Genomic DNA, 12,047 nt, shown 5'->3' with positions numbered 1-12,047 from the left:
ATAGATCCAAAAGTTACTATCCCTCCTTTCACATAATTTTCTTTGTATCCGTAGCAACAACAGTAATTCACCATCGCTATTACACTATCAAAAAACGGTGAAATACAACAAAAACTCTTGATATTATAAACTTAAAATTCTGCAGACAGCACACACGCACAGCGAAGTCCCAAATACACATGACAATCCTGTTTTAATGTTGACAACATGTGCAGAACGCAATGCTCACTCCAGAGATATTTACTCTATGTCAAAGCCGAGGGGTTTATCCCCTGCTTCATTAGACTAGACCCCAATTGATGTACATATATAGGAAAAGTAACTGGTCCTTTTGTGCATATACTTCGTATTACATCCGTAGCTACGACTATACTGCACCAGCTGTTACTAAAACTGAAACTGCAGAAACGTATATGAAACAAGGCGAATAAGTACAATATTCAAGTTTCGCTATTATCGCAAATTGTAGACAAGCAGCTTGGCCCCAAAACAACGAAACTAGCTCTGTTTGATATTGAGAATATGCGCAGCAGACTATTCTCACTCCATTGATATACATACTCTATAAGTGAAGTCAAGGGGGTTATTCCTCTAGGATCGAGTCAACATCGTTCAGTTGTGTCGTCCGTGGAGCATCTGTGATAAAGGGTAGTAGATCTTTGCATGTTTAAGCGTTTGTTTTGATGCTCATGGCGGGTGAAAATTGAATGAGAGAGAAACGAGTTAACTTGATAGTGACATGGAGAATGAAAGTGCAGAGTTCGATTCCACTGCTGTTATCAGCATGCTGGATGAACTTAGAACATTGTCTTATGGGAGGAGGTATTCGTCATCCATTCTTCTGTCGCCTGGCGAGACATCGGAAAGTGGACAGATGACTTTGGATTTGACAACTGAATCTGAGCACGCATTTAGTGACCCATCATCGACATCCGACGTACAGAACACTCAGCGTGACCCGTCCGCAAGTAGTGTGTCTACAGGAAAAACATCAGTTCGTAAATCAGAACCGCTGTCTGTCACTAGAATGCTGAATGACTTCAGGCCCCTCTCAACAACCCAGAAAAAATATCCCCAGAAGTTGAATTTGAGGGACATGTCTCTTGCGAAAAGGAAGTTAATACCATGTGAAGAACTTTCACCATCACCAGGGAAGAAATACAGGGATGAAACCTCTCCGACTGTATCCAAAGGTCTGTCTGTGTAGCCTTAAACCAAGTAGACTTTATTGCAGATTTAAATTGTTTGTTTATGTAGTTAATTTTTTCCAAGGTGTTATTTCTGTGTTAATAATATGTATTGTCAAACAAGTGCTTTACACGTTTTGATCGAATTTGTTTACGTCCTGCTACTTAGAATGACATTCGCGTAGTTTGATTCACATGTGGCATTATTTTGGAGTATTTGTGTAATACATTACGTTCCATTAGAGCTGGCCTACGGAGAGCGCTATTTTTGCTGCAGAAAACAGTTAAAGATGTCCAGTTAGTTTAGCACAGTGCTGTGAAATGATTTAACATTACGAGGGCCTATTTTAGTTCAGTGTTAAGTCTGATTACAAAATAACCTAAAACATTAAATTTAGGAGTTTCTGTGAAGATACTCTTCAGTGCGAAGGAGTAGTTGCTCAACAGAATGTTCTTCAATTCAGTCTTCAAGTCCACCGGGTTGTATACATGACGTTTAATGTACCGCACTGTCAGGTTGTTGAATTTATGTGTACGTCTCTCTCTCTCTCTCTCTCTCTCTCTCTCTCTCTCTCTTTCATGGCTGTCTTGCGTACTACAGGTTGACAGTTCAAATTCCCATCCAAAATGCATATCTCTTTGGTCTGCACATCAGAATCTGTTATGAATGTGCTTTCAGAGTTAAATTATATTAATTTTTCTGGTGACCCTGCATTTGGATTTGGGCTTGACTGTAGTTACTATATGACACTGCATAGTGGAGACACTGGATACTTTGAAACATTTACATTACCATGGCTCTAATTACGCAACATAAAAGCTGGTACGTCCAAGGGCAGGAACCACAATACAAGCTTACATCATTGCCAAGGTTCATATATTTTTGAGACCAATGGGTTCCACAATGGCAGTAAGTCAGTAGCACATCAAACATCCATCAGTGTTTATTAGACACACTGGTCAGGGTCTGATGAAATGCCTGAAAGGAATCGACCATGTTGCCAAATACAACAGAGGAGATGATGTGATATGTGTGACAAATGTGTACTTTTACTTGGATGACACAGCCCAGCAATGGTTCGAGAACAGTGAAGAGAAGCCAGATAGTGGAAGAACAATTGAAGAGCATGGTGCAATGTCATCGGTAAATTCATGGTCTTGCATACAGAATGTTTTGTCTCTGAGCCTCATTGTGAATCCAAATGTGACAAAATCTCACACATGATGAAATAAGCCTCAGAAGGAAGATATGCACCAAGCCCTTCTGGTGAAGGATGTTATGACAAGAAAGAAAGTGTTGTTGTTAGGTAGTTCTCATAGAAGAAGTGTTGGCAACTTTTGCTGGATGAGCTAGAATCAGAATACCTGGTCACTTTTTTATTTTTTTTTTTTTTTTTTTTTTTTTTTACCTAGTGCTGGTCTGGAGCAAGTGACAGAGGATTTAGGATCACTTTGCAAAGATTTCACTAAGGAAGACATATCAGATAAAATAAAGACAAAGACAATATGAGATGTAGTGAAGGAGGAGACCGGTAGAACCAGACATGAAGAGGGACAAATAGCATTAAGAGTAAATGATACATTGGTGACAGATGTATATAGTGTTGCAGAACTTTGTAACAAACATTTTATAACTGTTACTGAAAAGATGGGGTTGTCAGGTTCTGTAGATGATGCTATGGAATACCTCAGATCAGAAATTTGAAGTAACTTCCATAATATGAATTTGACCCTAACTACCCCAGCAGAAATAATGTTCATCATAAAATCTTTAAAATCAAAAACATCTAGTGAGTATGATGAAATATCAACAAAGTTAATTAAAGAATGTGATACTGAGTTAAAGTAATATATTAAGCCATCTGTGTAACCAGTCATTTATCAGTGGAATATTTCCTGAATGGTTTAAATATGCAGAAGTTAAGCCACTGTTTAAGAGGGGAGATAAAGAAATAGCATCAAATTTCTGTCCAATTTCACTTTTGCCAGCATTCTTTATAACCATCTTATCTCAAATAACATACTGTCAAAGTCACTGTTTGGAGTTCTATAGGGTTCTGATACTGAGAAGGCGCACTTATAATGAAAATGTGCTTAATTCATTAGACAAAAAATTGCAGGCAACTGGTATATTTTGTGATCTGTCCAAGGCATTTGACTGTGTAAATCACAATATCCTTTTAAGTAAATTAGAATATTATGGTGTAACAAGAAATGCTGAAAAATGGTTCAAATCTTATATCTCTGGCAGAGAACAAAGGGTGTTATTAGGAAAGAGACATGTATTAAGCTATCAGTCATCATCCAACTGGGAACTAAATACATGTCGGGTCCCCACAAGGTTCCAATTTTGGGGCCCTCACTTTTCTTGTGTATATCAATGACCTTTCATCAGTATCATTACCAGACGCCAATTTTGTTTTGTTTGCCAATGATACGAACATTGCAACTAAAGTGTAGTCTTAGAAAGATCGGCTAATAAAATATTTGTGGACATTAATTACTGGTTCCTAGCCAATTCTTTCTCACTAAACTTTGAAAACACACACTACATGCAGTTCAGATGGGGTGTCTCATGAGTATATGCATAACATATGACAAGCAGATAGAAGAAGTGGAGAGTGTTAAATTCTTGGGATTACAGCTTGATAATAAATTCAACTAGGAGGGGAAATATGGAAGCGTCTGATCCCACTCGTCTGCTTTGACCCATGATGTCATAAATATGGCGGAAACGACCATAAACCACGATTCCAATATGGCGCATATAAAGTCGTTAAGTACACATTATGAGGACGCTTCAATCAACCCTTGGGAGGAGCACACCACAGAACTGCTGAAGCGTCTTAACAAATATCTGTTTGCAATGCGAATTGTCAGACATAGGGGATATAGAAACAAAAAAGCTGGCGTATTATGCTTACTTTCATCCCATAATGTCACATGGGATTATTTTTTGGGGTAATTCATCAAGCCAAGCTAAAATTTTCCGGGCACAAAAATGTGCAGTAAGAGTTATATGTGGTGTGAACTCAAGAACATCCAGAAGAAGCCTATTTAGGGTACTAGGGATAATAACTACTGCTTCCCAATATATTTATTCCTTAATGAACTTTGTCATTAAAAATATATCACTTTTTCAAACCAACAGCTCAATTCGTGGAACCAATACTAAAAATAAGAGTAATCTTCACAAGGATTTAGAGTCACTCTTGTACAAAAAGTTGTGCACTATTCAGGAACACACATTTTCAATAACTAGCCAGCAGCCATAAAAAGCTAACCACCACTGAAATTCAGTTTAAGAGAAACCTGAAGGATTTATTGGTGGTCAACTCCTTCTACTCCATTGATAAATTTCACGATTTGTGTGTGTGTGTGTGTGTGTGTGTGTGTGTGTGTGTGTGTGTGTGTGTGTGTGTTAGTACAATCTAACTTCTGCACCATTTCAGTCCAGTAATGTGTTCATTATAAATAGGTATTATAGTAGTTCTAATACATGTTTATTACTTCATAAATAAAAAACATTTTTTAATTTAAATTCAGTGCATTAGTGTTTGTAAAATGATTCTTTCATGTAGTGTTCATTAAAAAAATGACGATTATTCCACTAGGGATCTGTGGAAGGAACATTAGCTTATTTGTTTCAGGTGTAGATATTTGTCATGTATTATTGTTTTTCTGACATGTTCTACATCCTGGAGGACCTGAGGACCTCCTTGCTAAGGATCAATTGGAATGAAAGTAAATCTAATCTAATCAAATGGTGAAGAAATGTGGCTAACTCCAGAATGTGGTCACTATGACCAACACAACCTCACCTCTCTCACATATTATTTATAAGACAAGAGACACAGCAGCTTATGGCAGCCAGAATCATCAGATCAGGTACACTAGAGCAGCCATGAATTTTGGCCCCCTATCTCAGGAGGCAATTGAGAATGCCAAGTTTAACACTGTGCAGAAGAATAGACGTTTAAAAGATGGAGGACAACATACCAGTATGTCTCCACTGTGGCTGCATTGTGCACTTTCTACACTATTGTATAGAAAGAATACCAGTGTTTGGGAACTATTATGCTGCAAGACTTCAGCCATCACTACAGTCCTGTTCGTACTACCCAGCTGCAGACAATTATAGTCGCCCTGTGGGACTAAGTTCATCGCAATACCGTGGATGAATTCATTCCAGACCACAGCTCTTCTCTGTAGCTGTGTAAAGGTACCTGATGCTTGACTTACTACCACAATCAGAAAAAGAAGCTAAGCAACTACCTGTAGAGGAGAAACCACAACAGATGAAAATTCTCCATGAATGACAGTTACCAACATGTCAGGAAGTTTTATTGATAGCCAACTTGTCCAGGTGGTAGTCAACTCTGTGGCTTCTTTTACTGTAAATTCAGAAGCTTATCATGGCCCGTTAAAGCTAAAAGTGATTGTGCTGAAGGTCATAAAAGGGAAATTTGTCCACATGACATGAACATGTTTTGCAAGAATAACTATCTGTGACAGAACATGGCCCTTCCGATTTGTTGTTTTAGGAGAATGTGGGCATAATGTTATTCCGAATAGGACTTATTGCACGTATCACAAACAGTCATAGACTGTGGAAGATAAAGATTGCTCAGGGCAGTTGTTTGTCACCATTACCAATAAAACCCAGGCTTCAGTTTAGATGCTCAGTTACACTGAAGTTTTTATTGATTGCAGAAGCTTCACAAAATAAATCTACATACGAGCAATAATCATAAGCATTGTAGGTGGTCAGGGAGAACATTGGATCACTAACTGTTACGAGCAGTCTCAAATTACCCCAAAAGATATTTTCATAAGAACAGTCAAACCTCTCCAGCAGAGGAAGTTAAGTCCCAGCAATGAAGAAGCTCCACTACCACTACAAACAAAACATTGGAGGCAGCTACTATCACACTGCCAATGTGATCTGGCCTGACCGTTGAACAATGTCGACGGGTGTTAGCTGTTCTGTGCCAACTTTTGGCTGCTTTCAGATTAGGAATAGAGAAAAAGACAGGCCAAGCAGTCCATAGTCAAACACTGTATCAACACTGGGGATCATCCGCCAACTAACCAGTGCTTGTGTATGGGTCATCAGTTTAGCAGCACATAATCCAGGGGGAAGTGGGAAAGATGCTGCAAGGTGGTCATTGAACCTTCAGAGAGGTCTTGGTCCTACCTTTGGTTTTTGTGAAGAAGAAGAATGGCACATGGCATTTCTGTGACAACAGCTGATGACAGGACAGAATCATGAAGAAAGAAGTCTATCCATTGCTTCACACTCATGACAATGCAGACTGCTTGAAAGGAACCAGGCATTTCTCAGCTATGGATGTGGAAACAGGCTGCTGGAAAATCATGGTTGGGGAGGCTGACTAGGAAAAAGACTGTCTTTATATCTCATTATGACCTCTGTGAGTTCAAATGTCTGTCTATGGACTTGTGGTGGTCTACCTACTGCTGTAACAGAGCAATGTGTAACCTTCCTGCTTGTTCTTGTACCAGTCCTGGGATCTACAGAATTTTCTTTTACTTTATTTGATCCCATTTTGTTGATAGCACATATGACAGCTACACAATGTAGCTACTGTACTATATTATTCAAGCAGTAATTCATTAAATTATATTAGTCATAGAGCAATTTCCCAAGCAATGATAATAGTACAGTTGGTTTAACTGGTACTAATTTTCCTAAAGAAATATGTGTAATTTAAGCTGTTTCAAGTACGCAAGAATATGACATTTGCAGTGAGATAATAGGTATTTCTGGCCCAGTAGATGCAGCTCATTTCAAAGCCCTCATATTCCTCTTCTCTGTAAGTATTTTGCTATTTCACCTAAAACTTCCTATTTGAAAAATTATCGATTATGAACAGCCTTGTTGTGTTCTATAATATTCGAATCTTAACTTGTGCTTATTTCTAAAATTTAGTCGTGTAGTTTTCTAGCCATGATTTTTCTCACTTCTTCTAGAATAACTTGTGTTTGTGTTGTCATATTTTGATTTTTAATCTTACATGTGTTTATAAGTAAGTGTGCTGGGCAGTGATCAAGTCAGTCATCAGTATTCATCAGTAATGTCAACATCTCTCCATGTCATCATCAGTAAGTCTATGAAATTTATACTTCCTTGGGAGTCAGTCTTAAGTTCACAGTGCCATGTACTTAATCTGCGGGTATCAAACATTACGTTAACATCTTGTATTTGTGAATCAATGTGTGGTTGAAGTATACATGTATATGTTTCATCTAATCTGCCACTAATCAAGTGTGATACTTTTTTAGTGTGTGTAGTTTGCTGATCTGGTGTAAATATTGAGACTACTGATCGTTAAAAAGCTGATCATAAAGTACGAGGAACCGAAAACTAAGTCCTGCAGTGCAGCATGTGTTCTTTAATGAATGTCAGTCAAACCGATTAATAGTAGAACAGTGATTCAAGGCAGCAAATTATGAGACAACCAAAGGCGAATTAGTAGATCCAAGTAAGTTACAGTTTGATACCTTAAATGGACGATGTGTCTTTGGTATCTGTATGACAGTGTCTGTTTTTTGGAGACTTTTGAAGAACATCCAAGCCACCTGAAAACCATGCTGTGCTGCATTCAGATTGCAGGCCTCCGTTTGAATCCAAAAACCTGCCTCTTTGTCACCCAAGGAGGGGGGGGGGGTGGAAGTCTTAGGGTACCTCATGATTGGTGATGGAGTCTGCCCCAGTCCAGAGAAAATAAGCAGTCACAGACTATTCAACTCCTTGGCACATTCATGATGTGACAGGTTTCCTTGGGATGTACATGTACTACCGATGATTTGAAACTTAGTCTTTCTGTACCAAGGCAAGTCTTTTCCAGCTCTAGCATTGTAGAATGTGTGTGCCAAGGCAGAACGTCGCACCGACACTAGTGGTTCTGGAATGTGGACAGTTCTAGTACAAGTTCGGGAAGGTGCTGAAAAGGTGAGAGCTTATGCTTCCTCGGTACTCTGCAGCTGCTTCTAGGGTATTCTTCAACTTCGTTATGAACTACTCTGCAACCAAGAAAGACAGTATTGCAGGTGTTTGGGCCATGTATAAGTTCTGACAATATTTATTTGGCAAACCATTCGTGATTGTTAGGGGACTAGCCTGAAGGATCTGCCAGGTCTACTGGCGAGATGGGCACTGAGGGTTTGAGAGTACGATGTCATAGTGGTATACGGAAGACGATGCTAACACAAGAAGGAATCTGTTGATGGGACACTGCAATATGGATGAGATTTCAGTCATTAATTGTGTTTATAACATGACAATGTATTTATGAATCCAAATGTGTTTTTACTATAGTGGTAGTATGCTTTCTATGAAAGTAATTTTCATTTCTCTTATGGAGAACATGCATACGCCTTACTCATAGTATGTCAACATTTGATTTTACTACCTTTCAGCAGAAAAAAGCACTTTGTAGCAAAATTACAAATCTTATTAATCATTGAATTTATGCACTTGTTTTGCTAGTGTCATTATTATTGCAACTGGTACTGAATAAATAAATAAATAAATAAATAAAGTTTCCTTAGTACCAAGGTTATTATTACAGAAGTAACTTTGGCACCTGTGTAAAATACAACAAAGGCACTGTTCTATGTTTCTCTGTCAAATAAAAGAACAGAAATGTACTTTAAAATCAGGAGACAGTGTTTCTAGCCTCTTTACCTTCAGGAGAAATGTCAGTATTGTCAATAGAAACACATTAAAAAGCATACACTATCCTAGCTGTTGGAACATAGTTTTTCATCAAGGAGACAGGGATAGATTGGGGAACTTTAAAAGGTCACACAGACCTCACTATAAGAGAAACCCATTTGTTGTGATGATGAGTCAGTGACTGTAGACCAGTACATACGAAATACAGTACCCCAATGTTTTTTTATGCCATGTTTCATCCTCATGACTCTTAACATGAGCAAACCAAGCCAAGTGGAATTACTGTGTCAAATAAAACTATATTAATTTTGAAATGACTGTCAGCATAATCATTTTCTTAACATTTATAGCCAATTTGTTTTTAAATTGAAATATTGTGTGCAGAGTCTCCGTGGGAAAGCAGACGCATCAGAGCAGATTTAGCAGTAGCGAAAGCTCAAATTACTGATTTAGAAACAACTATTAAAAGACTGCATGTTTTACGAAAGGAAATGGAAACAACATTTGAAAGTGAGAAACAGTTGTTGCAAACACAACAAGCAACCGATAGATGCAAGGTAACTGACCAATTTTCATTTTATTTTATATTGGAGATTGTAGATTTGTTACTAGGTTTACTTACTAGTGTTAATAATGTTATTGGAAGTATATTGCGGTTATTTTGCTTGGAGTAGTCTTGTTATCTGTATTACTGTATGTTGTAACCAGCTTTTGTTTTTAATTATCTGACATAGCCAACATAGAAAGAGAGAGCTATCTGCAAACTTCAATGTTGTTTGCCTAGATTTTGGTGCAGAAAACTGTGATTACTAGTCTCAGGGGTCATTTTCATATTAGGATACAAACACTTTGTGTCTAAATCTTCAAAGATATGTCTTACTTGTTCTCTTGATGAAGGCACCACATGTTTGTACCTTAATCTGAAGATGGCCAGTAATGTTGTTGAAACTAGTAATCACTGTTTTCTACATTGCAATCTTGGCAAGTAAAGGTTGTAATACAAAATCTACAGCATTCAACATTTGTGTTCTTGTCTGTGAGAGAGGCGGAATATATTTATAGTAATCTGGCATTAACCTGGAAGCCATATCGACAGATAATTGCCTGTAACTGTTTCAAAAATGTGAAGAGCTTTTCCAAATACTGCCACCAGTCACAGAATTTGTTAACTGCTTAATTAATTTAATTAGCAACATGTTTTTAGGTTCGATCTCATCATCGGGGTACAGTGGCAGTACAAAAAGCATTTAACACAAGTGCACATAGATATTAAAATTTATTTGTAGAGTCATGGCATGTGCTGTGGTCACTCTGCAGGGAAAGAGTTGTATAACCTGATAAGAGGTTGTCTCTCTTTGTTTGTTGCTCTGCTGTTCACAAGAAAAATTTTCAGTAATCCTTCAATGTGTTCTTGTAGTGTGTCTGTCTTCTTATGGTGTGATCAGGTGCCTCTATTTCTTTGGCTCTTTTGAACTTATTAGCCATTGTTCACAGATTTCTAAAGACAATTTGAAACACAATATCAAAACCAATTCAACAATGTAGAAAAACAAGATGGTACTCAAAACAAACCTCATTTTGATTTAACTATCAGTATGTCAATCTTGGTGTTGCCAGTCAGTTGTAGTGCCTTCTGCATGTCTTGCTGTCACATTACTGATGTTGTTTGTCGAAATATATAGCAAAATGAGTGACTGTGATGATTTTATGTTAAAAATGACAGACAAATTTATTTTTAAGATTTACAAAAAGGTTGCTGGGACCTATATTCATATAAAATCTTAATTTTATGTATTTTCTATTTTAGGAGTATTGAATTGAAGATGATGATGAAATCTGAATTCCTAAACTCTTTCACTTCATTTAGGTTCTCATTTTTGCACTTTAGGCTATGTATAAAAATTTCTAATACAAATTTCAAACCTTCTTTTCAGTGAAAAATAGTTATCAAGCAATTTAAGGTATCAAAAAATTGCAGATCCCAGTCAGTGCAAAGTTTATTTCCCTAGACATTTAAACATATACAGTGGTATACCTGTCAAAGAATCCATAGATGTAAAATAAATATAACTTATTAAAATATCAGACTGTGTCCACAGGTGGAATAGTTGGACTAATAGAATTACTAGATGTTGTCAGACTCCCACAACTATTTCACATTTAATGAAATAATGTAGGCCTAGCAATGGGTACTCAACTAAGTGAGATCATTGCGGACATTTTTGCTAATCATTTCAAAAGTAAGCTTCTGAACAACAAGGATATCTTCACCCAGAAAACCATATGCTACTGGAGATATTTAGATGGTGCATTCTTGATATATAATGGAATTTAAGAGAAAATATAAGCTTTTTAAAGTAGATTCAATAACTTACACAAAACATCCACTTCATCATAGAACACCAGAAACACAAGAAAATAGGTATTTTGTATGTGACAGTAACCAGACACTGAACATTAGGGTGCACAAACACAGCCACACACCCCAACTCACATATACAAACTGCATTCAGATCCTCTGTAAACAGAGCACAGTGATTCCCACTTAATGTTTCTGACCATGAGACATAAAGAAACACAATCGAGTACATGGTACGTAAAAAAAGTTCGGCATTCTTTAGAAAAAAGCTGGAAAATGGACATTTTAGAGAAAATGGAAATTTTCATGCATGGCCAAAAGTGGAAAAATGAGAACCTAAATGAAGTGAAAGAGTTCAGGAATTCAGATTTCATCATCAACTTCAAGTCAATACTCCTAAAATAGAAAATACATAAAATTAAGATTTTATATGAATACAGGTCCCAGCAACCTTTTTGTAAATCTTAAAAATAAATTTAGAAAACATCTTGGAGGAAATGGAAATTTTCATGTATGGCCAAACGTGGAAAAATGGGATCCTAAATAAATGACGGAGTTTAAGAATTCACATTTCTTCATCAGCTTCAATTCAGTACTCTTAAAATAGAAAATAAATAAAAATTAAGATAAAGTATGAATATAGTTTGGTGTCAGGAGGAACTGGACTTATCGTCAGGTGAATACGGGTTTATAAATACAAAATCAGATAGGGGTGATTCGGAAGTAGATTTAATGTTGTTGTTGTGGTCTTCAGTCCTGAGACTGGTTTGATGCAGCTCTCCTGTGCAAGCTTCTTCATCTC

At 37.1% G+C, this 12,047-nt stretch overlaps 1 protein-coding gene across 1 annotated transcript in view; it reads left to right on the top strand.

The window, feature by feature from the left end:
* Positions 1-298: 298 nt before the first annotated feature.
* The window catches only part of LOC126282515 (mitotic spindle assembly checkpoint protein MAD1-like), a 90,019-nt gene continuing 78,270 nt past the window's right edge, over positions 299-12,047 (top strand). Inside the window, exons 1-2 of the mRNA XM_049982173.1 lie at positions 299-1,193; positions 9,271-9,443. Coding sequence (XP_049838130.1) covers positions 740-1,193; positions 9,271-9,443 — 627 coding nt within the window. The 5' untranslated portion in view covers positions 299-739. The remainder of the gene's footprint in view (positions 1,194-9,270; positions 9,444-12,047) is intronic.

The sequence above is a fragment of the Schistocerca gregaria genome, chromosome 7 (genome assembly GCF_023897955.1).
Source record: "Schistocerca gregaria isolate iqSchGreg1 chromosome 7, iqSchGreg1.2, whole genome shotgun sequence".
Lineage (NCBI taxonomy): Eukaryota > Metazoa > Arthropoda > Insecta > Orthoptera > Acrididae > Schistocerca > Schistocerca gregaria.
This window is presented reverse-complemented; position numbering and strand designations above follow the sequence as displayed.